The 27495-nt window shown below is 41.1% G+C and overlaps 1 protein-coding gene across 1 annotated transcript in view; it reads right to left on the bottom strand.

Annotated features, from left to right (window-relative positions):
* USP31 (ubiquitin specific peptidase 31) overlaps positions 1–27495 on the bottom strand; it is a 2233792-nt gene that overhangs the window by 1750990 nt on the left and 455307 nt on the right. Inside the window, exons 3-4 of the mRNA XM_044089819.1 lie at positions 22088–22176; positions 13160–13252 (exon numbers count right to left, since the gene is read on the bottom strand). Of these exons, the coding sequence (XP_043945754.1) occupies positions 13160–13252; positions 22088–22176 (182 nt within the window). The remainder of the gene's footprint in view (positions 1–13159; positions 13253–22087; positions 22177–27495) is intronic.

The following is a 27495-nucleotide window of genomic DNA, read 5'->3' as shown; positions in this document are numbered from 1 at the left end:
ATAATATACATCTATGTATGTTTGTATATACACATTCTATTTTACTTCCTTGAAAAGGAGATTTTTTATTATTTTTAAATACACTTTTAAATACATACTTTTAAATACATTCTTGTACAAAGTTCTATAATTTAAATGCTAAAATTACAGGTTAATGAACGCCAGGTTTTTCATACCTTCTAGCAGAAGGGAAGTGACGTTCTTAATTGCCTTTTTGAAACAACTTAAAAGCGTTGTATTTTACATTTGATACTTTGTATTCTGATGAAGGTGAAGCACAGTCTTTACCGAAAGCGTGTTTTGTATACTTTTGTTCTAACGCTAAATAAACCTGGTAACTATCGCTCTTATTGGTTTAGTTCGCATTTTTTGTTTTATATATATATATATATATACATATATATATATATATATATGTATATATATAATATATATATATATGTATATGTGCATATATCTATATGTATATAAATGTATATGTATATGTGTGTGTATCTGTGTGTGTGTATGTATATATATATATATATATATATATATATATATATATATATATAGATAGATAGATAGATACACACATATATGTATTATGTATGTATTACATATGTCCATAACACCATAACATGTAGTGGAGTCATACCTCAGCACCAAGAGTCACAAACTCTTAGTGCAAGGGGATGTCATGTAAGTATTGCAGGTATAAATGTAGGGTGTTGCTGCTGTAACAGGGGTGGTCTTAGCAGAAATGTGTGGGAAGTTACATCTGATATTGACATGTACGCCATTAGTTACTGACAGACATCATAAGATCATCATAGTGCAGTACCACATAAATCACAGTAATTATCCTGTGGAATACAGCAGAGATATGAGCAATAAATGTGGACAGTCTGACACACTCAGGTCAGTCCAGAGGTATACACAGAAACCCTTAGTGCACGACGTGTGGACCAAGAAAGACAAAGTGGATGTTTAGAGCCATGTAAATGGGCATATCGTGAAAATATTGGAATAGATAAGCTCACACAGTTTATGCATTCACACACTCCTGTCTGTCCTGACACATAATAACCAGAGAAGCAGAGGTCACAAGCCCACATACTACCCACTAGTCAGTGACATACATCTGTACAGCATCCCACTGCTTTGTCAGAAATACACAACAGTTATGGTGGCCCGGCAACAGTACATCTGACAAATATCTGGACATAACACCACACTGGATAAGTACACTGAGCTGCTAGGCATGTCACCAAGCTCTGTGTAAACTACAGGCAGACTGCCATAACACTGGCCTACATATCTTATGGGGGAATACACATGTCCCTGAAAATATAGCAGTCTCTGTAGGCATGTAACAGTAAGTAGTAACAGACATCTGTGTGAAAACGCATACCCACAACCAAATCTGAACATAGCTACAGTCACATATGGTAAGCGTACTTAATATTACAGTATATGGACTGTGCGATAAACACCATCCTCATATGTGCCACACACACACTAACCCTACATATACTGGGCCAATATACAGTGTATTCCAATGCCTGACTGTGGTGTGGGACAACACAGGGCTAATATTGACATGTTGCTGTGATAAACTCATGCATTTACTGGTGTAACAGGGTTTGTTGTGACAAATGTCTTCTGAGGGATATGAAGTCAGTAACTCACATGGCTGTACCCATGTACTGACTGCAATCCTCAGAGTATGCTACTGCATTTCTAAAGATAGGACATGTGTGAGTAACACATGTAACACTCCAAACACTGGCCAGTCTGCAGATAGCCCTACAGGTGAGAGTTTCCTCAATCACATAACACTGTCATGACAGATATTAAATCATGTAGACCAGCCATATCCACACAAACCCTGTTAAACCAACATTACTTCAAATCTAGAAGAGCAAGACTTACATTCTGTCCTCATGTCTGGAACATCCCCCTCGTGTTTGTTGACCTGTCTCCACAGTGTATGTTGTAAGAGGTATATCCCACTACCCTCTGTGATGCTGTTTGTCAAACACTGACATGAAGTCCTGCTCACAGTGAATGAAAAGGGCCAACACCCACATGATATTCCTAGTTATTGGAGTGCGTTTCCATGCAATTGGCTATGGGAATGATACCACAGTTGTTACACATGCAATCAGCTAGTGGGGGACTGCAAATCGTGTACAGGCCATCAGCTGATCATGAGCATCACTTACAAAGCACAAACTGCTGCCTAAGCAAAGCAAGTGTACTTTTCCACATCCACCAGAGAGGGAGTAAGAGAGACAAAGTAAGAAAGGAAAGGGGTAGCAGAGTAAGAGCTAAGCATGTTTGTGTCACACACTTACTTACTGGGTTTCAACCCCCTGCCTGACTATGTATTGCTATTACATTTTTATGCAGTTATTGCATGTGCCACAGAGCTTACATGTTGGAGAGCTGTCCAAAGGTATTTTTAAAGGTGAGTGACATCAGCAACAGTGATAAAGGAGGGATAAGTTAAGTGTAGTACATGTGCCTGTCCACAAAAGCAGGTGTCAAGGAAGACACAAACACACTCTCTCAGGGACTCACACACATTATGACACTTGTCAGTGTCAGGATTAGAATTCCTAACTAACTAGTTTGTTACAGTACAGTATTACACAGGTATCATATGCGCCACAGAGGTTATCAGGCTGATATATGGGCAAAGGGTATGTCAAAGTGACTGACATCAGAAGGCATGCTACAGTAGGGAATGGGAGGTGTAGTGAGTGTGAATGGCTTCCAAATTATTAATCTCCACAAACACAGTACTGACATGCATGGGTTCATTGCTTCACAGGTGTGTAGTAGTTGACTGTGCCAGAAGGCTGTACAAGGCTAGGCAAAGGGTATACCTTGGCATCAGGCCACATGACAATGGTCTGCAGTGTGGCTCAGGGGTGTAATCCCTGGAATGACCCACACAGGTGGGTATTGTATTCACCATCCACCCATCTGGGTTACTATTGTGGGTGACCAGTGCTGTGCAATGCTTACAATGTATGTGTTCTATATTCCATAACATGAACAGTGTCTGGGTTGTGCACATGTCCCACATGCATGTTCTGTGACATCTGGAAGTGTACCTGGGGTGTCTGGGGCATGTTATGTGGACAGATTGTTATCTGATGTAGCATTCCTGACATCATGTGGTAAGAACTGGCTATGGAACTGAGGTTGTGCATGTACCTACATTGACAGAATGATACAGGTATTCACTGCTATTAGTGGCATCTGTCCATACAGGGCATGTGTATAAGGGATGGTATTTCCTTTGTGGGCTACATTTATAAACTCTACAGTTGTTGCAGGTATCCAGTGGGGAGCATAGCAAAGGACCACCAAAAGCAATTATTTGCCTATTGTAGGGATGGAACAGGGTGCCATGTCCTCTGTAGTCCACTGCAATCACACCATGGTTACTATCTGTGGGCAATATGCAGAGAACTACCAATACAGTGGTTGTTGCCTAGCCAATTGTGTTTGTGTATGGGACATGGGTGGAAAGTGTTCTTTGGGTAATACAAGCGTTGCCTATATTGTTCACCAATCCATAATGTCACATGTAGGGGGTATGGATTGCCTACACCAGCCTCTCTGCTGTTTGACATGTGTTGTCCTTGTAAGGTGGACATTGTGACATGTAGTAGGTCCCCAATATAAGAAATTTGCAAAACCCACCCCACGAGTCCTGTTATTACAAAATCACAGCTACCTCCACACAGGATACTGATCACACACACACAAACTTGACAGTACTGCGATTCAACCCCCTACCTAGCTATGTATTGCTACTACAGTGTACCCCATTTATAGCATGTACCACAGAGCTTATAAGGCTAGCTCTTCTCCAAAGGTGTATTTCAAGGTGGAAGACATCAGCAAGTGTAGTGACTCTGACTGGCCACAAAAGCATTGAACACACACACACACACAGACACACACACACACACACTTGCCATGTCTGGGATTAGAACTCCTACCTAACTAGTACATCACACTATAGCATTACGCGGTGATAGCATGCACCACGGAGCTTATAGGTCTAGCCCTTCTCCAAAGGTGTATTTCAAGGTGGATGACATCAGCAGGCTGGAAAATGTAGTGACTGTACTCAAAAGCAGTGACACACACACACACACACACACACACACACACACACACACACACACACACACACACACACACACACCATGTCTGGGGTTAGAACTCCAACCTAACTAGTACATCACACTATAGCATTACGCACTTATGGCACGCGTCACGGAACTTATAGGGCTAGCCCTTCTCCAAAGGTGTATTTCAAGGTGAATGACAGCAGCAGGCTAAAGTATGGCATTGGGAAGTGCAGTGTGTGTGAATGGGCCATAAACCATTTGCCTGGATGCACACACACGACACTCAGTCACACACAGGTTTACATTTGACAGGACCATGTATACAACTGCTAGATGAGTAATGACTTGTACTGTCATGTTACACAGTTATCACAAGCACCACAGACACTATAGTGCTGGTGGCTACCAGAAGCAAATGTCTACAGTGATAGACATTTGCACATCATGTAGTATTGGCCAACTGGATGTGCCCTGGGTGGGACAGACCTCATGATGGGAAGCTCTTTGTCATTGTCTGTCACTCTCTTCCCCACATCTATGTTATGTGCATGTTTGACCTATTATAGTATGTTGTCCTTGGATATATGTGTGTATTCTTATCCAATGTGTGTGCAAAGCATGACTGGTGTGTAATGTGGTGTGTGCGCACAGACATCTGCGACTGGCAGATATGTATAGTCCACCATTGTTGCCAGACATGGGCTTCATTTCTGTAAGTGTGGGAGCATGCCCAGTTTGACCTTTCAGTATTTTGCCAGACATGGGCCTTGTTTCTCTAAGTGTGGAAGCATGCTCAGTATGACCTTCTGTACTGAATGTGTGAATCCATTCCAGGTAGGTTGTACTCCAGTGCAGGCATTTGTGTTCTACACCTACAACTAGCAACCTGTTTCTGCAGGATATCTGTAGATCGGTTGACAATACGGGGTCACAATGGGCAAAGGATAGTGGGATACTATAACTAATTGTCTCTGTGCTGCTTCTGCTACATGGTTTTGGTGTTAGCAGAGATCTTCAGACATATGTGCTGTTTTACACTGTGATGCTTTGTTTTATGTCAACTACTGACAGGTATACATATTTGCTTGCAGTAATTTCCTGGGTAATACAAGATGAATGAAGCTGTGTCCAGTATTGTGGTCTGCAGCCTACATATTCTTGCACAATCGTGCCATTCTGGAGGGGGAGCTGCAAACACTTGCTGATGGGCCTGTGTAAATGGTTTAGCACCTTGGTACTGTGGTGGCTGAGAATCCCATGCTTGTACATCTGTCGACGTGACAGAATGGCCATATCCTGCTGTGGCCATACCTCACAGCTGTACAGATTCACACAAGTTACCCAGAGGCAGGGCTCATTTTTCTGGTCATTACCCCTTCACATTCTGGTTTACAAGCAGGTTTGTAGTCACCCATTCCTGTGTTTGTAGGCAGGGATAGTATGTGCACACATCTGAGTTTCAGACTTCACACACTCCATGGCATCCACACTTCTTACCCCCCCTGTTGTTCTATCCTCTTCTGAACATTATGCAAATGATATCTGATAAGTATCCCTATAGTTATCACTTCATACCGCATTATATAACCCCAGTATTTTGGGGTTGGTCCACAGTTCATGCAGTAGGACATGGTGGACATGCTACTGGGATTTGTCAACATGGTCTTGCATTTGTGTTCTGTGGATATTTTAGAGGAAAGAGAACTGCGTTGGCTGCTCAGATCGGATGCTACTAACCATCCAGGCTTAAATGAGGGACTGTCTGGACTATAGCCAGTTAACTAAGGCTCAAGTCTTATGTGGTATAAACTCGGTTTAGTTTTTTTAATTTAATGTTCCTTGACATATTCCACATTATTATCATCATTTTTTTTTATTTTAAATGCATTACAAGGTTTAGGTATTATTGTGGTTTAGTTATGTACTATGAATTTTTGTGGTGTGTGATTGTTTCCATTTATGGCTTTAGTTTGTTTTAACATTTAGTGTGTATTGGTGCTTTAAGAGTTTTTATTAGAGGCAATGATCTATCATGTGATACTGGGGAGGGGTACAAAAGGATGGTGTGTGCTTTTAGCAATTTGATTCTGATGAGTAACTTGTTTACGAAAGTGCTTAATCCTGGTCTGGATTAAATTTATTTGGTCCTACATCTGCCTTCATTTTTTCTTTGGGACTGCTCTGCTGTTCGTGCTTTGTATCTTTGTCTTTAGTATTTTGGTTATTGGCTTTTCTGTGGACTGTGTTATGTCGTTATTTGTGAGTCCATATGATAACATACACTGCCAGTACAGGCGAGACACACGGCTTTGACAGAAGACTGTAGGGCAGTTGGTAGTGATGCAGGCCATCTGTAGCAGGTCAGTGCATTGTGTCACTCCTACAGTCCCAGGCTGCATGCCACTGTATTCCCCTGGGGTGTGTGCAAGGTGTTAATGTCAATAGTTTCTGTTCTTATTGATCCATTGGTGTAGATGCTGGCAGGGTGCTGCTTTCAGCTAGGGACACACCTGCATGGGACACCTCTTCAGCATGCTGCATTCTGTGGCTATTCCCATACAGAGGTGGGGGTCATATTGTACTCATTCCCAACAGCAGGGATATGACCTGTGAGGTATCTGTGGCTGATGGTGGGGTGAGCTGAGTGCATGTGTGCTATGGAAGCTACTTGCAGCTGACTCACAGATATATGTGGGACACTGCACTTATGCTGGCTTGTGCGGGGACATCAGCAGTTTCTCAGTACTTCATATCTGTGCCTTATGTGGTCTGCCAGTGTTTGGCCAGACTACATCAGTATTCCATACTACATAGCCAACTAATGTGCTGCTAACCTGTATGTACAAATCCAAAGGTGTGTCCATCTGACAGTAACATTTTATACACTCTCTGTCTAGGCTACTTCCACCTGTGTAATGTTTGTATGTCTGGGCCCACATTCATGCCATGTCCATCTTCCAGATGGTGACAGATATTACACATCCGAACAATTAGTATGGATTACTGCTGGATTGTGCCTTGCTGGGATGCACTGTGTTTGGCACTGCAGTTGAGAGAACTTGGCCCTGTCATCAACAGTACTGGCCACTGGCCACCAGGACATAACCCTCCATGCCTACATGCTGACCACTTTCACACAATATACAACACACAACAACATAACACACAGAGCCCTGCATATTGTACACGAGCAACAATCTATCCTGCTACTTTGGCCAGCTCAGGTAATCTGTGCTCCACTGTTATTATACCCACACACACATACATGTTACTAAATTTCTACATAGGATTGTGAGGCAGGGGCACACCTGACAACTGTAAAAATTTGCTATGACTGTACTGGTATTTCAGGTACTCTGCTGGCTTCCATTTCATTCTGTATTCTGACCTATCATGCAGACTAGAGGCATATCACTGTACTACAGTTCTTAGGTTTTTACTGACCTACATTTCAGTTTCAGACTTCTTACCCTTCAGAACTAACATTCCACTGCCTGACCTGTTGTAGTTTGTCTGTGTAAGTCTGGAGAGGGGCTGTTCTCCATAGCCATCAATCAGAGGCCTTAGCACAGCCTTTCTTTGTGTTTGTCTACACCTGTCCTGCTGGCTGAGACTGTTGTTGGGTATGTGTGCCTCACTGACATGCATATGTGTGTCCTATGGACATGCATTTGGCCTACCACATGTTCTCCAGTGGGTTTTGTCACCTTGTCCAGTACTGGCTACTATGTTGACACCAGTATTTGCTATGGATTTCATGCTGCCGATATAGGTGTCTACTATCTGCTGCCATCCCATTCAGCCACCCAATTCCCTTACATGCTCACATCCATACCATAGATACAGGTAGCAGAACACATTACTACATTCAGCAACTGATAGTGAGACTGACTGACTTTGTGGCTGTGCCAGTATTGAGGATGGTGCTGGAGGGCTGACTATGTCAGATGCACATAGTACACTCCCTATGCATGGTTAAGCACAGGTAGTGTCATGTTTGGCATCCCTTTTACTATGTGCGAGTCAGAGAGAGGTGTCATTCCCTGAGTTCCTACCGTGTCAGTGTATGTGCTATGCAATGCCTCTTTGCCAAGGCCTGGGCATACTGGGTACACCACCTTCTGCCTACAGGGGCAGGCTCAGGTTGTTCCTCCTCCGAGTCACTCTGTGCCTGTGCTGGCCTTGGCAATGGGGGGGGCTGTGTAGCACTGCCCCATGCTGTTCCTGCTGCAGCTGTTTCCACAGGATCATATTCTGTTGCATGGCACATACAATGATAATTTGGGTACATGTAGCTGGTGAGTACTGCAAGGCTCCACCAGATATGTCCAGGCACCGGAACCATGTCTTGAGCATCCCAAACACATGCTCTACTATGATTCTGGTCTGTGCGCGTGCCGCATTATGGAATTCTTGTTCCGGTGTGTGTGCATTTCTGAAGAGTGTCATCAGCCGCGGCTCCAGTGCATAACCAGCATCCCCCACTAGGTGGCCATATGGGATGTCCCCATTGGCAAATCTCTGGTACAGCTGCGTCATATGCCAGATGTGGGAGTTGTGATAGCTTCCAGGGCTGCCAGCACACACATTCATTACAATGCCCTGAGCATCGCATATGATCTGGCAGTTGATGGAGGGGAACCCCTTGCGGTTTATGTAGACTCTACGCCGCTCGCCAGGTGGTGCTTTGATGTCCACCCTACAGCGCTCCACTATCTCCAGCTCATGTAGCCCCCGGTAGGTTACCCTGTGTCTGTACACTCTTCTACTTCTCCTCACTGTGGGTTGGTCGTCAGCACTGTCATCCTCACCACCCTCAGCCTCTTCCACATGTTGAGTTATGAGAGCAAAAGCAGCCCCTATCATTTTGTTGCTTTTGTTAGGTAAAATTTCCCAGTTTGTGTACACCAGTGGTGTAGAGATTGTGGAAAAAACCAGAGGGAAAGGTGTTTGCATAGTTTATAGTAGTGTGCTGGGCTCGGCTGGGCTGCTGCCTGTGTAATTGGCTGATTCTGATAAAATTCACCTGCCAGCTATGCTAGTTCTCCTTGATATACCTTCCTACTGCTGTTTTCCCTTCCCCTAAGCCCAGAGGCGCACCGTGCAAACACAGTGCTCAGATGTGAACAGAGCTACTAATTCCTGGTTTCATTTTTTTTTATTTTTTGTTTAAAACCTTAGTGCACGGTGCGCACACCCATTTAGGCAATGTAAATACTGCTAGGCAGTTTCAGACACACCCCCTTCCTTAGCTCTGCTACGTTAAACCTGAGCCACAGAGCTCCAATAAGCTTACAGTATGCCTGATACACCCCTCTATGATGTCAGCTAACTCTTAGGCTTGCACCATGGTTTTCCTACACCTACACGGTTGGGTGCTGGCTAGCAATGAGGGGAAATCTGTGATTCAGTATCATTCCCCTCATTTGCAAAGAGCTGATGCTAATGCCTAGTTACAAGTCTAAAAGTGAGCCTTCCCCCTTAGCAACCACTATTCAGTGGCCTTGTTATCTTCTGCCTGCCATTGACTATAATGGCAAAATTGTGACTTTGCCTAAAAAGCTTTTTTCAAGGATTTATTTTTGGGCCAGTCCCATTTGCGCACCACTGCCCTACACTTAACCGACCGAAATTGGCCAAAAATAAAACAAAAAGTTATTTTTATTTTGCAACTATTTTCCATGCCAATGGCATATATTTGGTCACTGGCATGCCTTCCACATTATATGCACCCTTTATTTGGAGTTGTCATGGCTTTGTTTTGTAGTTTGCAGAAATGTACTCAAGTTAGTAGCCAAATACATTTCTGCAGTTTACACTAATCCTGCAAATGGGTTAATTAGCATACATGAGCTGTGTCCGTGCAGGAATAGTGCAGGAGCGCTCGTGCACGTCCCGGGAGCTTGTTCCTGGATCTCTCGGTGGCCATATTGCCTCCAGCAGCTCTTGCACTATTCCTGCATGCCATGCAGAGCTTGCTTAATCGCGGGGTGTGTGTTTTTATAAACATGCTGTTTAAAGTGAATGTGAGCAATGTCTGGTTGTATAAATTGGGATATGATAACGGAGACAGTCAGACATTGAACCAGAACTGGCGTATTTGCTAGGGTCTGACATTAGGATCCAGTTTAATAGTGAATTTGAAGTCTTGCTAAAATGTGTGGGACTATTAATTAGCTGAGTGAAACCAAATAAGTTCACACTAGATGTAGTGAAGTTAGAGTTCATGTCCAACCAACTGACATTAACATTGCCTAGTAGTATCGTTTCTTATGGAATTGTTATAGATATCCAATGTAGGGTACCTTCCAGGATAGCTGTATTGCTGCCAGGAGGACTAATACACATTTGTTTATAATAATTTAATTTCAAGAAAGTAATAAGAAGCTCCGCTGAATTCAGTTTTGGTATTGGTTTGTTGTACTGGGTAATGTGGTACTTGTTGGAAAATATTAAAGCAATACCACCACCTTTCCTCTTTATATGGCCATTATAGATAATATAGCTGGGAGGTGCAATTTTGGAATCATTTATGCTGGGTTTAAGCCATGTTGCAGTTACAGCAAGATATCAGGCTTATGTTTGGTAATCTAGGCATGCAGTTCAGCAATTTTCTTAATTTTCTAACATTTATGCCTGGAAAAGTTAGATTGCTGCAGTCAAGGGTTGACCATTGTTGTGTTAAGTAGTGTGTGGAAGAAAATTGTCTTGACGTCCACTGTGAAAGGTGTGGCCAGGAATAGGGTGAGTGTCTCCTCCTAGAAAGATTTTAGTATATTGGGGAATTACTGATACTTTTTTTTTGGAGAGCATTTTTCCATTTTCCATTTCATTTTGGTTTGAGTTGAAATGGAGTTAATCAGTCTATATTTTGGGTAAAGATGAGGGGCATCAATTAAATAGGTTTGGTGCGATGTGTACAGAGTGTAAAGAGGAAATATGAATAGGTGGCTGGGAAGGAGTTGGAAGTATGTTGAGAGCCATTATAGAGTCATGGTAGAATGAGAGATGGTCCAGCAGAAGGAGAAGAATAGATTTTAGCTAAGAAGTAGCATGATTAAGTAAAGGGAACTGTATGTCATTGGTGGCAGGTAGTGGGGAAGTAGGGATCAAAAAGGAAAAAGACCATGCAGGGTAGAGGATATTTAGTGGTGGTACAGTCTGAAAGCTTATAAAGTGTAGGTATGAAGGAATCATTTTCTATGAAGAAAGATAGGTTGTCCTAGTATCTTCTCTGGAATGTAAGGAATAGAGGGTTTAAAATGCTACCCTATGACAGTGTAGTTAAAATAGGAAGAAGGAATGGTTTATTTGGGAAAAATAGACTATACAATGTACAACAGATAGCTGCTGTTACTGACTGGTGTGCTATGAATGAATATAGTGCAAAGCAGTATAGAACAGAGAAAGGTAGTTGGGAATGGTGCTAGAAAATAAATGGAAACAGGGAATAATGTAAGAAAATCAGGAGTGTTTGTACGACACTATTAAAGTTGTTTACAAGGGTTAGGGAATAGGAGTCACAACTGAAATGTGTATGTAGGAAGTATAATAGTAATATGAGGGGTGGGTAGGAATTGGGGGTGGGGGAGTGTAATGTACTTCCACCCTCAGGTTAAATTATAACAAAGTAATCAGTTTATAGCCAATATAAAAAAATGGCAGAGAGTTACAAAGTAGAACAGGTTTCCTTTCATTTCCTGAAAGCAGAAACCTGTCAGCCAGGAAAACCAAAATAACCATCATATACAGTGTAAACTATTAGTGAAGAGAAAGGACACTGGTCGACTTAGTAAGTGGTCCTTAGAGTGCACGGACAGCTCTTTTAGAGGGGGGGAATGATAATGCTAGTTTGCAACACAGATATGTATTTGACTAGCTGAAGTTAATACACAGCAAGGTTCTTCAAGTTAAATTTGCTTACATTATACAACGACAAAATTCTCAGTGAAAATATTTGAGACTTGGCCCTTAAGGCACAGCACCTGCAGTATTAGAGTCAGGTATAGTGGCTACAGGCTACAAAATTCACAATGAAAACATTTAAGAGTTGGCCGTTATGCCAGAGGTCCTGGAGTTGAGTCAGATGTAGTGTCCACAGGCTCTGCACCATGGAGGAAGTTGGTGACCAAGTTTATTTTTTATACATTATAGATTGTTCCACATATATACACTTTCTCCCACAGTGAGTTCTTATGCCTTGAGCATCGATGCACTGAAAGGGAGGTAGAGGGGTGGGAGCAGTGGATCACTAGGTCCCATACTAAGCAGACAAGATTGAAGTTACCGCCTGTCAACTGTGCACAACTGAATTAATGTAAAACAGTAGGCCATTTCATCACCCAACACTAATTGTGCAAATTCAGAAGAATAAAATTGCATTCAAAATGAAGCCTGTGAGAGCGTTTTGCCTCTTACTACTGCTATTAGAACCACCACCACAGCAACCCCTAACATTTGCAACTGACTATCCCCTTTTCAGTCACCATCGTTTTTTCTTTTGCATTTACAGTCATGTCAAGAGTGTAACTGGCATGCTACCATGCAGGAAAAACTATGAGAAAACAAAAATGCCCAAAGTCAAAAAAAAAAAAAAACTACCTTCATGTGAGATTTGTCATTGTTTCTATTCTACAAAGTCCTATGTTCCCTTGGCACATTTGTAAACAAGCAAGTACTACTAAGTCAGACTTCCAAGTGCAACTAATTTAAATAAATACACTGATGTACAATTATCTGTTTTACACTGCCAAGTTGACTGGTTCCATTACACATTTGTGTTCTTTTGCATTTCAGCTGCATACTCAAGTACTTTCAAGCAAGAAATATTTAAACAGAAGTTGTAAAGATATGTTAACTAGTAATCCCCAAGGCAAATTAAAAGGTATACTGCTGACTGCCTGCTTAAAACAAAAAGCAGATTAAAAGACACACACATTCAGCAGTATACTGAATAAAAATGTATATTAACATTAAAATGCATGCAGTTATAAGACACAGCTTCAAACAGTAAAACTTCCTACCTGGTGTGAGGAAGTGGAATCGGCAGAGATATGCAAAGGAAGGGATCAAATGTGTTGCTCTGTTTCTTGCAGTGAGGACATGTTAGAGAAGACCTAGGGCATAGTAAGATCATTTATTCATGCTGAGATACAGAGACTAACTGGGTTAGAGTAGTTACACTTTCCAAATTGAATCTTTTGAGAGTGTCAAATTACTAAAATGCATGCAGACATTATTTATAATTTACAAAATACAAGTTCACTGTGATCATCATCATCAGGTCAAGCCTGAACAAAGCAAGAAATACAAGTGCTTAACTGTTGTAGCTATGAAATTCAGCAAAGAAAATTTAATTGACTCAAAAACTTTCTTGCTCTTGTAGTTAAGCAGATGCAGGAAACATTAAAGGCTGAACAGCAATCTCAACCAAAATATATTAATCCTGTAGTTCAAAGCCTCTACGTTAACTGTAGCACAAGACTGGGGATGCAGTCATTTCATACTTGTTCCTTCCTTTCCAACCACTCCTAAACAAAAAATCCTCATTGGTTATTGTCACTGTATTACACCAAACAGAAAACAACAATGTTTCAAATCATAGGCCTGTCATTCTAATGTCAATGTGTGGTAAGCACCGGAAACATTGCAAAAACAAACTGCTAAGTTAAATGAATAGAAAAGGTTTAATGTATTCCTCCAGTACAAGTCTGGATAATCTTGTGCTAACTGATGTACTTGTTTTTTTATGATGAAAAAGCTATCCAAACAAACACATTCCAAACAAACAGCTCCTACTGCTTTACCTCAGGAACAGACTAAGTGCTTATCTCACACTGAAAAAAAAAACATACACATGTATATACACTTGCACACACAAAAAAGTACAGTTGCGTGCCATAACAGTAGATCTTCAAATAGAATCAATTAAATTCTTTCTTCATAGACTCTATTTCCAAACTTACTTCTTCTTTTACACACAATTCACCTCCTACCCCCTCTACTCACAACCAACCTCCCCCTCCTACTCCTTTCTCTCATTCACCCCCACCCCAACCTCACCCTTTTTCAATTAAACCTACTCCAACTTCTACCATAAGAAAACTCCTACAGAAATTAAAACCATGCACCAATGCCCCTGACAACATTCCCTCATACTATCTCAGTATAGCTGCTGATGCCATTGCCCTCCCTAGCAGTATCCTCATCAATCGCTCTATCCAAGAAGGTCTGGTCCCCGAAACCTGGAAAAAAGCTTACATTATCCCTCTACACAAAGGTGGAAATAATACTAACATCTCCAATTTCCGTCCCATAGCCGTCCTCTCTCCCATTTCTAAAGTCCTGGAGAAATGTATCCACCTTCAACTCCTTCCCCACCTCTTGGACAACAATCTACTAACCCCTACCCAACATGGATTCAGACCCCATCATAGTACTATGACAGCCCTCCTATCCTTCCTTGAAACTGTGAATAAAGCTAGAGATTCTGGACTCATTTTATCTACCACTCTTCTTGATCTTTCTAAGGCCTTTGATACTATCTCCCATAACCTACTTCTTACTAAACTATCTAATCTAAACCTTTCTCTCACTTCACTCAACTGGTTTAACAGCTATCTCTCCAACAGACAACAAGCAGTCAAGTGGAAAAAAGCTACTTCCTCCTTTCTAAATACCCCTACAGGTGTCCCACAAGGCTCCATTCTGGGCCCCCTTTTCTTTAATATTTTCATTAATGACCTTTACCACGCTATCCCTCAGGCTAATATTATTCAATATGCAGATGATTCCACAATCATCTGCGCTGCCTCATCCATACCAACTCTACTAAAGCTTACCCAGGATGCCTTCTCCACCACTGAAAATTGGATGAAAGACAACCATCTAGCTCTTAATGCTGCTAAAACCATCTCATGATATTTACTCCTTCAAAAACTACTAACATCGATCGTAAATCATTCTCCATCTACAGCCAAAATAACATCCCCCTTGAGCTTGTATCAGAAACCAAACTATTAGGAGTCCAAATTGATGACAAGCTTAAATTCCATTCCCATCTACTACAAAACATAAATAAAATCCACCAAAAACTTGGCATGCTCTACCGTCATAATCGTTTCCTCAGCTCAGCTACCAAGATTTCTCTCTCAACTACATTTCTCTTACCCTCCCTTCTCTATGGAGCACCCCTTCTTACTAACCTACAATCTTCCCTCAAAACCAAACTATCCTCTTGTTACAATAAAATTGCCAAATTTGCCACTTCTAACAAATCATCAACACACCACTGTGAACCACTCCACAAACTGAAATTGTTAGAACTACCCAACTACCTCTCATACACCCAACTCACATATGCTCACAAAATGATTTTCCAGCCATCCCTCTGCCCCTCACTCTCTTCTACCTTTAAAATGCACCACACACAAAGACATCTAAGATCAAGCAATCAAAACCTCATAGAAATTCATAGACCCCTCCACCCTCCTGGACAAAACCTCCTGTCCTTCTCACTAGCACGCTTATGGAACTCCCTTCCTCCCTTTATTCGTACCATTACAAGCCCCCCATCCTTTAAAAAATCACTCCACTCTTATCTAACCTCCACATGGGAATGCTCCTGCTCTCACCCTTCATAATCTACTATTTACTCTAGTAACTTTTTCTCTTCTGACTGTCTAAACACCAGGTAGCATTACTCATGGCCTACCTGTATACTACTCTAACTCTGCTCAAAAAAAAAAAAAAAAATTATAGATACATTGTTACTCTTATTACCTGCGTTTTTAGCTGTCTCTGCATGTTTAATTACATAAACTGTACAATGTTTAACCCCATCAAATGTATATGTATATCCTCACCTTTGTGTAATCTGTATGTGGAGCTTTTTCTCAATGTTTAACCCCATGTAATGTATATGTATATCCTCATCTTTGTTTAATCTGTATGTGGAGCTTTTCTCCCCAGGACTCCATTGAAAACGGGTTCTTCGAGCCCAATGGACTATCCTGGTTAAACAAATGCAAATAAAATAAAATAAAATAAATAAATAGATCTGCTGCAGTAGCCAGTATATCGTGGGATCTACCTGCTACGAATACCATATGTCCATAAAGTCTATGAAGCTTCAAGCGCCTTCATTACTCACTGTACGTCTATCCTTAGCATGAGAGAATATACTAATAAGACTAACATGCAGATGTGCCAGAATGCAAAGTTTTCTTGCCTTAAAAAGCGACACTGAAGTCTAAAGCTCTCAGTAAGAGCCTATCAAAATAGCAAAAAAAAAGTAAGAATACTCCATCCTGTCAAGGTGAGGAAAATAAGGAGGAGTGGACAGAAAGGTACTAGTATTTGCATTGCTTAGGGTTTCTTCTTCCCATTAGGATCTTTAAAAATTCAGTCAGCCTATCTGAAATACAGACAGACTGGGAATCCCCATCGTCCTCAGGTCCTGAGAGATAGAGGGTTTTGTTTCTTTCATGGACATGACGGGTACAGGAATAGCCGAATCCCATGCTTCCCGAAGAAAAGGCAGTTCACTCCAATTTACTTCCTCTTCCATGAAGCCCCACACCCCCAGTGCATTTCTTCATTGTTCCCTACCTTCTCACCTTGTTCAGGGGAGGGGAGGCTTCTATTGCTAGTCTAGTGCCTTGAAGTCCCACGTTCTCTTCGTTGTTCTCCCTTAGTTTCCTCTTTTACCTTACTTTGTGGAACTGACTCTTCACTGAACTCTTGGGACCTGGTCTACTCTTCTGCCAGTCAGTGCTCTCTATGTTTTCTGGACACTGCTGCACTACACGAGCAAAGATTTCCTTTTTTATGGAAATTTATTGACTCTGTAGTCTGGTGTAGGCCTTCAATATTAATTTGAGGACTAAGTGCTCCTTTTCCCTCTCTAGTCGTTAGAGTAGGTGGGGTATTGCACTCTGTGGATCACTATACTTGTTGTCTTAGTCTGCACATTAGGCTCTTTAAAGTTACCCACCTCCCGCTTTGATAAAGATACTTAAAATATACATTTTTTTATGATGATGACACTATAATAATTAAGAAGGGTTTCACTGACACTGGGATTTATACCTTCAGTAGTAATCAAATAGCCTTTCTCCTCCTCTCATGCATGGATAAAGCCTCTATGGTCTTTTGTGAGGAGACTTTTTTTTTATATATATATACATATAGTGAACTTTTACTATAGTGCTCACATTCAAAGAGTCAAGCTGCCACTGTAATTCCCGACCCTCCGCCTTAATTTTGCATTTCAATATTTTTGTGGTAGCACAATAACAAAAGACTGATTTGACAAGACATGTTGTAGCAAGATCACATTCCATGGCCTCTTTATCCCCATCCTCCCACTTAACTGTCTGAATTGGAATTTTTGCTCTAGTAACCACTTCATAAAACTTAGCAATGTGCCTTATCTTTCCAAATGTAAGGTACGGTATGGAAGACATGGTCCCTTACCCTTTACTCGTCACCTTGTCAACACTTTTATTGGATGCTCTTTATAAATAATTTCATAACACAAAAATCTTTCAATCAGTGTTAAAAAGGTTTTGGCATCCAATGGGTCTGTCTGACACATCTACTCTTGCAGGACGATAAAGCACTTTTGAAATGCTCAGGTCCTAACATCTCCATTACAGTTGTACTATTGATCTCTTCGGAGGCAAGCCAAAACTTAATGCTTTAATTCAAGTAACTGTACCCAGACTGTCTTAACTCCATTCATGGAAATAGAGGACGGTGGTTTCTGAGCTGACTCTTGCCCTCATTAACAGATTTTTCTTTCTTTTCTCAAAGTTTCTGAAAATTAAGTTGGGAATATCCATATATGAAAGAGAGCCAAACAGTGTCAAGTCCACAAAATAAAACCAAAAGTAAACACTGCAACGGCAGGGGTCCACACCACGAAAATCTTTATTAGATAATTGTACACGATTGAGCGCTTTCTTCCCTGCTACCAGGGATTTCATCAGAATCTACATCCATTCACATTTTCCGCTATAAATACTTGAATTACCTCATGATGTCACAAACTGCTAAATTGATTGGTGAATTGAAAGTGCTAAGTGCATTAAAAACATGTTAAAAACCCCTAAATCAAATGGCAAATAAGATTACAAGCAAGCCTACCCCCGGGTTTAAATGAAATCATTACAATAAAGCCTATATTAAATAGAAAAGTGGAATTCACAAAATGAAAATGAATGTTTTATGGGAACATAAGGAATTAATTGTATTTTATCAGTTCTTACTATTTTTTAAGTGTGTATAGTTATATGGTATTTATATGGTTTTTAACATGTTTTTAATGCACTTAGCACTTTAAATTCACCAATCAATTTAGCAGTTTGTGACATCATGAGGTAATTCAAGTATTTATAGAGGAAAATATGAATGGATGTAGATTCTGATGAAATCCCTGGTAGCAGAGAAGAAAGCGCTCAATCGTGTACAATTATCTAAATAAAGATTTTCGTGGTGTGGACCCCTGCCATTGCAGTGTTTACTTTTGGTTTTAATATCCATATATGCACAGTCTCTCTCTCTCCCATAAGATATGCTACTAAGATTCACACATAACTGCCTTGCTCTCCTGTGTGGACAAGTATTCTTTCAAAGATGACCAAGTACTTTACAAATCCTTTCAGCTGTTAAGTGGTTTCAGTGGAACAATAACTTCTGGTTATGCCATGTACTTGGCTACAGCCACCATCACCCTCTCCAGTGCTAGCAATTGTCTGGAGAAGATGCTTGACACCTTTCTGTCACCCCTTCAATTGAGTCAATGCACAATCTAGGCACTGGTGTTCTCTCTCACTCTCTCTCTTTAGGATGCTGAGAAACACCTATGAAAGCAGCAGGTGGAATCAGACATTATGAGTTGCCTGCCGTATTAAGCAAATGTGATGTTTTAGGCAATAACCACATCCAGTTTCTTCCAAAATAAGTAGCTTTTATTTTCTTTGAAATAGCAATGAACAGACTACAAAACAAACTTGCAGTGAAGTTCTGTCTGCTGGCCATGTTCACAGCCACAACTCAACACATGCTTAGGGTTTATTTATGACTGACGGTCTCTTGTACTTGTACTTAGATAAGCCCACCAAGGAAAAGTCTCCATATATCACAGTGTTTTTCCTAAACAGTAAACCCTTAATCAGAGGTTCCAGGAACAATTTTCAACCGCGTTGTCCAGACTTCTCTGTACTTCCCAAAGATGTCTGCCATTAAAAAACTGCTTACTCCTTAAATAAGATCAGGTTATTACTAATTTCTTCACCTGAAATGCAAGCATTTGTTTTAAAGGGCCTAGTCCCCATTACTCTACTTTATTAACTTCTTTACGTAGTAGCCGTCTTAACACTAGGTCTAACTACTCCCTATCTGACCATAAACCACAGACATCAGGCCAGAATACCCTGTTTCTGTCTTTCTTGTCTTACCTGCTGGGGAATACTTGGTACGGAGCCACTACTCTGTTACAGAGCATACTTGGAAGAAATATGCCACAATCTAAATGGAAGTCGGTTCTGCAACATGACAAACATGGGCACAGAAACATAAATTACCAAATCTGTTCCTGAATTTAGGTACATAAAAGAGAAACCTACAAAATGACCTGAAGTCACAATGTGGTTTATGCCATTCCAGAATATTAGCAAGCGGAGGTTAAATTAGTAGATTATGACTAAATTACAGACAGCTAAATTACAGAGAGGGTCTAGTTCATACATGGAAACCTGCTGCAAATCTGTCATCATCTTTTTTCCCATTTTTACATGGGGTAAGGTGTCATGCCAACTGTCGCTACTCTCCTAACGTTTTGTTGTCAGTGAAACCTGAATGTGGCAAATATTCTCTCATGCAATCCATCCAGCTCTTGGCTAGATCTCTTCATCTCCTCCTACATTCTTTCTGTTGCTCCCAAATCATCTGCTTTCCTGTATATGTCAGAACTACTGCAATCAGCTCTCCTTGATCGTTTGTGCAAATGAGGCTCCTTTGGCTTCAGCTCTGATGTTTTCATTTCTCCAACTATAGGTCCATAGTGTGTACCTTTCTCAGGCACATCATCTCCATTTCCTCAAACCCCCACAGCTGTTCTGCCCACATAGTCCAGTTTTCTGTGCCAACTAGAACTAGTGGTCACACTACTTGTTCAGTAACACCTTACTTTTAGCTTATTTGCATTCTTCTGTTGCAGACTATCCCTGATACTTTGTGCTAGTTGGTTGAAGCACCACTCATACTAGCTTTGACTTCTTCAATCAGACTCTCATCTCAACCACACATCTTGGATACATGAAGTTGTTAACCTGGTTCCATTACTTTCCGATCAACTTCACTTTTCAGCTTCTTCTGATTTCCTCCATTTGCTGTCATAACCACTGAATCAGCTGTACTCAGTTTTATCATATGTGCCCTCACTTTTGCATTCCAGTTTCCTATCATTTGCTGAAGTTCCTGTTCAAGGTTTGCTTTGCAAGCACATCACCTGCATGTAGCAGTTTTATCTTTTCCCCTGTTTGCTGATGTAGTCCATCACCAGTGTTAACAAGAGTGGGCCGAGAGCTGAATCCTGATGCACAACCACTAGCATTGGGGACCTTTCAGAGTCAAAACACTGCTTATACTTGTATCGTTGAACTTTTGTACACAGTCTGCACTAATTCTAACAATATTTCCAGGACTTCAAACTATTACAAGAATGTCAAACCCAAACATGCAAATTTAGGTGTCTTATTATAACATTACTCTAGTCTGTGAAAAAGATGAAACTACAGGCTACTGATTATATGTAAACATCAGGGAAGGACTGGAAACTGACAGCAGCAGAAAATCAGTGACTGTAGGTACGAAAGACCTTTCTCTATAAAGACTTCCTAATTTCTGGCCTGTTCTTCTTAGTAGTGCATTTATATAATGCTTATCAAATCTGTGCTGAGCTGATTAACAATGGTCAGTCCAAGTAGTTTAGTGGAAGTCACCTCGTTAATAATGGACCTATCAATAGATATGGATAGGTTCTGTGCTCTGGGGAGAGAAAGTGAAATCTTTGAGGGTAAAAACCCCAGCCTTTACATTCCTTTGTGTCACCAGTTATGAGCTGCTGAAATTGGGGGTGGCAATGGTGCGACATCATCCAGGCAGGAGGCAGGTAGGATGTTTTTAATTCTGCACACGCCCACAGGTGGATCTGGCTGCTTTGTTGAAGCTGAGCATACAGTGAATACCAGATCCAGTGGTGTGCATGCTCTCAGCTATAGCAAAAATTCACTGCTGGTAGGATGAACTACCAGTCAATGCCATTTCCTACTACAATTGTGCAGTGACCAACACAATCTCCTGCACTACCAGGGCTGACATACTCCTGAAGAACTTAGCTCAAGTATGTACCTGAATGTAATCTGAAAGTTTTATTGTAGTTTGATGGATTAATTGTGTATCTCTGTTTTCCTTACAAATTAGGAACACCAACCCTCCTTCAACAAGTGCACTTGCTTTAATATTATTGCCCCCACTAAATAACTTCTTTTCAGCTTCTGTTAAACTTCAATGAGCTCTGAAGTCCATATACACTTTACAGCTGCCTTCAAGTATAATCAGTCTTACAATGTAAAATTATTTCCTGAACTAATTTAGTATTCATTACTCCTCTGCTTCCAATGTTTCATTGTTGTTGCCTGTGCAACACTCAGTCTGCTTAGAGTACAAAATAAGTCACTTTTGTAAGCATCAGCAAAACAAAACTGACATAAATGGCAATTTGTTCTACAGGTAAGAGGGCAATCTAAATTTGAAAAATAAAATGACAAGAGTGAAAACTGTAGCTTTACAACGAGTAACATGTTTTTCACCCTCTTCATATTTTATCATTCACTTAGAATCACACCAACAAAAACATCATGGAGGACAAAACAAGACAGACTTACCTATACTGAGCTTGAAACAGCTCTTGAACAAAACTAGTACATATTGGAAAGGCTGGCCCTTCTGATGTTAAGTCTTCTTCTACTGGAGGCTGGAAAAACAAGCACACAATTAAAGCCTTTCTACATAATTTCAGGATCAACAAACAACTTGAATACATATATATACATTTCAGACCATTTATAAGATATGAAAAAGGGAGAATCTTCTTGGGCTTGTAAACCCCACATTTGCTGTCAGGGTAACACCTTGGCCCCAGTTATTTCTGTTCTGTCCCTCCCCCACCTCCATTTCCACCACCATCTTAACCTTCCATCATATGTAAGGCATTAAACTGTAATAATCACTTTTGACCAGATAAGTTGCACATTATAAAACATTTTCCCTAGACAACAGCAAAACAGCAAATATATCAAAAAGACTTATCTGTGCCTTTATCTCTGCCAGCCAATCAGCCTTTTCATTCTTTAGTGTCACTGGTTATGAGCTGCTGCCATGGACGAACAATGACCAATGGTGGGATATCATTTGGGCAAGCAGGATGTTTTTAATTCTGCACACCTCTATAGATGGATCTGGCTGCATTGCTGAAGCTGAGCCTGCAATGAATACCAGATCCAGTGATATGCGCATGTCCCCAGCTATTGCAAAAATGCACTGCTGGTAGGACAGACTACCAGTCAATGCCATTTCCTGCTGCAACACCCTTTGTGCCGCAGCCAATACAGTCCCCTTCACTACCAGGGCTGCCCTTAAGATGACTGGGCTGACTAGACACAATAGGGCTCTGCAATTGCCATAATTGCAGCTAAAAAGGTTTTTACTTTGGAAAACAAAAATCTCCCAGCCTTCCAGGAATGAAAAAATGTAGAAGTGTACAACAATGATGCTCTCTAACCACACTTCCTGGAACTCAGCCAAAGAGAGGGACTTTCCACCTCAGCCAATGAGAGAGACTTTTCAGTAATGCAAGCTCTGCCAATGACAGACTTCCCAGACACACAAAAAGCTTGGTCTTTTTCAACCTCAAAGAAGATGAAGCTGGCAGATCTAAGAGCACAATCTTTTCACTGAAAGTACAGCTCATTGCTTAGATCTGCGGATGGGGAAGCTTTTGCAAAGCAGAGCAGCAGAGACTTCAAGGAAGTTGGTAGAAGTCTTTCCATTTTTCACAAAAGCCTGCAGGCAGAGGTAGGTGTGTATTTGTATGAGAGAAGGCTTTCTGGGAAGTTGTTCTGAGCTGCAGTTGTTAATTAGTGTCGAGCATGTGACTTTCCAACTTTGTTTTCCTCAAAAAATGATGGTTAATGGAAAATTTGTTGTTCAAGTATATACAAAAAATATTTAATTCTATTCCTGACTTGTCTTTTTTTATCTCTGATTCCTAAGCTAAACTGAGAGGGCAGAGGGGACTTGCATTGGATTTCTTCCTTGTATTTGTTTTCTGTTCTTGTCAAATTTGTTGCTTTCTGTTAAAAGTGTTGCAGACAGCAGTCAGTAAATAATGATAAACATTAAAGTTTCTGACTTCAAACCCCAGAAAATGTGTGTTAAAGCAAAACCTACTATCCTAGCAATGCTCCAAGTATACAAGACCAATATTTAAAATCTGTTCCTGATTTTGGTTGTCTCTTCTTGCACTCAGAGTTTAAGCGTACGGGATGCAATGAGCTGCAATACCTGGTATATTTTAGCTTGCTGTTGTGAGAACTTTTAGGTTATAATTTATGTATCTATTTATGTAATGAAAATTGTATAATATGTTGGAGCTTTTCTCCCCAGGCCTCTGCTGAAAAAGGGCTCTTCAGCTCAGTCGGACAAACCCGGTCAACAAATGTCAAATAAAATAAATAAATATTCATTCACTCATTTGATCATAAGCAAGCATCTGATGTTTATGCAGCCATACTAGGGGCTGTAATTGATGGTTTTTTGTGTGTGTGTTTAAATATTCAGTTACGGTGTAAAGCATAGAACTGATTTCTTTTGGTATGATCAATGGTTTCCTTCATTTGTTTACTATTGTCACTGTGTTTATTGTTTGGCTGCGAATAAACTGGATAACATGAAATCTGAGTTAAAGTTAAAATTTTAACTATAGTTTTAATTTGCTGTGTGTTTTGCAAGCATGGAGGTGTGGAATGCACCATGTTTGGGCTACATTAATAGCTTTCAAGTCTTAAACAGCTCACACCAGTCTGAATCTGTCATACTTCATGCAGGTGTCTATAACATGATGTATACCTCTCTGGCCTACATAAAAGAGACATGCCAAAGCTCTGACTACACTTCCAAGGCAGTTATGTATCCAAGGATAATGCTGCAATATGAGCAAAAAATAACTTCAATAATTGCCTTACTTTTTGGTGTCATTTAAAGGGGGTCCAATATTTTTTATCTTGGGTTGATATGATCGACAGACCACACTGCTTCACTTGGGATGGCCTGCATCCGTCCCCTCTAGGGTTTCGATTAAATACATTGCCCACCCCTATAGTGCCTTTTTTAGGCAATACCAATCTGATAAACCTGCCAACATAATGAAACAAGCAAAGGAAAATATGAAGGCATTACTGATGAATGCTAAGAGCCTAAAAAAGAAACTCCACAACCCTACAAGCCCTTCCCATCCTGAAGAACATTAATGTCTGTGAAGCATGGTTTAAAATAGCAGAGAGTACTCTGGCTCTATAGGACTATAATGTCTTCCACATGTTTGGGCCAGGTATTGCACAGGCAAAAAAAAAAAAGGGTGGAGGTTCCTCAATCGACATTCAGAAGGAGAGACTCGCATCAAGGCTGGTAAAGCAGCATGATGCATTAGACCTTCTTCATGTCCAAATAACCATGAGAAAGGTCCCGTACCATATATTAGTTAGCTATAGAAAGTACAGTTGTGTAGACTTACATAAATGTAGATGTTCGAGTGTATTCACTGTTGCAGTCATTACATTTGGGTAATCTGCTGGCAGGTTGCCCTCAGTCGGCCTGATTAACAAAGTCTTGGGTCCTGCGTCGGTTGCTGTCCCTTCTTCCATGATGTCAGGTCATCAAGGGTATAAAACATCCAGCTGACGCCATTACATCAGTTTTTTTTTTTTTTGCCCCAGATGTCAGGTGCCCACCAAATGAGAGCAAAATATATAAATAATTAAAAACACAAAAATATACCTCCAAACAAAAGCAAATACACCAAAAAGGCTTTTAAGTATAGTAAAAGAAAGTAGAGTTATAGTAAGAGAAAAACAGGGGGCTGGAGGGAGGGTAACCAGGACTGCAACAGTGAATACACTCATACATCTACATTTATGGTAAGTGTACACAACTGTACAATGTTCTTCGTATTTCACTGTTGCAGTCATTACATTTGGGTAGATTCCCAAAGCTATGGTTGGGAGGATGGATTTATGCAGCATTAGGACCGGCTATAAGGCCCTGCAAAACAGCAGTGGCAAAGCCAGCTCTGGACTTAGAGAAAATTGTTAAGTGATAATGCTTGGTGAAAGTATGAACTGAACTCCAGGTAGCAGCTTCTAGAATATCCCTGGTAGGAACACCTCTGAGAAAGGCTGTAGCAGTAGATTGCAGCCCTGGTGGAATGGGATCTGATCCCCTGAGGGATAGGTTTTCCATGGTGCTTACAGCAGAAATGAATATAATGGCATTTAGAAATGGTTTGCTTTGAGATAGCCTTTCCCTCTGCCCCTGCAGAAAATGCTACCAGCAGTTGTTCAGATTTTCTTCGAGATTTAGTCCTGTCCAAGTAAAATCTAAGTTGTCTGTGCACATCCAATGAATGCAGAATCTGCTCCCCCTTGTTCTGTGGATTGGGAAAAAAAGTTGACAAATGAATGGACTGATTAAGAGCCACACTGAAGGATGGATTGGTTCTGAGTGACACCCTGTCCGCATGAAAGATGATGAAAGGCTCCACTGCCATAAGGACCTGTAATTCAGAAATCCTTCTAGCTGAAGTGATTGCTAAAAGGGAGGCTGTTTTCCAGGAAAGAAATTTTATGTATGCAGTAGCAGCTGGCTCAAAAGGAGGTAGAGTGAGTTTCTCTAATACAAAGTTAAGGTCCCAGGCAGGGGTTGGAGCTCTCCTGGGTGGTCTCATGTTTTTGGCCCCTCTGAGATACTGCTTTAGCAGAGGATGAGAGAAGAGTGGGGGGGTTCTGTGTTGTAATGAACTGAAATGGCTGCGGCATGGATTTTTATGGAAGAAAAAGAGAGGCCCTTGTGAAGCATCTCAGTTAAGTATTGCAAAATCTGTGGTAAACTGGGCGCTGCTGTGCTCATCTCCTGAGATTGATTCCAGGCACAGAATCTTTTCCATTTGTCAGCATAAGATTTTTTAGTACTAGGTCTTCTCGCCTCCAAAATGACATCCATCACAGGTTTGCTGAGGGATGCTAAGGGGGAATTTAAATGATTAGCCAAGCTGCAAGAGTCAATGTTTGGAGCTGAGGGTGCAGAATTTGGTTCTCCTGCTGAGACAGTAAGGAAGGTGTCTGAGGCAGGTGCCATGGAGAAATTTGTGACAGACTGCGCTGGAGTGGGTACCAGTGTTGGCGAGGCCAGTCTGCAGCAATCAAAATCATTTTTGGTTTGTTCTGTTTGACTTTTAGTAGAACTTTGGAGAGCAGAGGCAGAGGGGGAAAGGCATAGACTGTTAGGTTTTTCCAGATGAAGGACAGAGCATCCACTTTCCAGGCTTTTCTGTGAGGAGTTCTTGTGCAAAATTTGTCCAATTGGTAGTTCTGTGGTGAGGCAAAAAGATCTATGTCTGGGCTCCCCCATTTGTGTGTCAACATGTTGAAATCTGTGGTCCCAGTTTCCATTCGTGTGGGTCCATGAGATATCTGCATAGTTCGTCTGCCAGAATATTCAGCTTTCCTGGCAGGAACTGAGCTTGTAGTTGTACTTAATAGCTCAAGGCCGTGTTCCACAATACCATGGCTAGTCTGCAGAGGGGGTAGGAATGTGTACCCCCCCCTGCTTGTTTATGTACCACATAACCGTGGTGCTGTCCATCTTTATCATTAGTTGTCTTGGATGAAGGTAGTCCTTGAAGACTGTCAGTGCATTCTGTACAGCTAGCATTTCTTTTTGATTGATATGAAGGTGCATTTGATTTGGGCTGCATTTGCCCTGAATGCACTTCCCTGCCAGATGAGCCCCCCCATGCATAGTCTGATGAGTCTGTAGTTAGGGTTTGGGCGGCAGGGGGTGGTGTGAATGGCTTTCCCTTGTTTTGGTGGCATGCCTCTGCCCACCATAGGAACTCTAGTTGCAGGCAAGGTATGATAGGAATCATTGTTTCCAGGCTCTGATAATGTTGATTCCATAAACATTTTAAGTACCTCTGAAGTTTCCTCATATGCAGTCTTGCATATGGAATTAGAAGAAT

Source organism: Protopterus annectens, chromosome 12.part0 (assembly GCF_019279795.1).
Source record: "Protopterus annectens isolate FY-2018-M chromosome 12.part0, PAN1.0, whole genome shotgun sequence".
Lineage (NCBI taxonomy): Eukaryota > Metazoa > Chordata > Ceratodontiformes > Protopteridae > Protopterus > Protopterus annectens.
The sequence above is the reverse complement of the archived record's forward strand: the minus strand, read 5'-3'. Positions and strand labels throughout refer to the sequence as shown.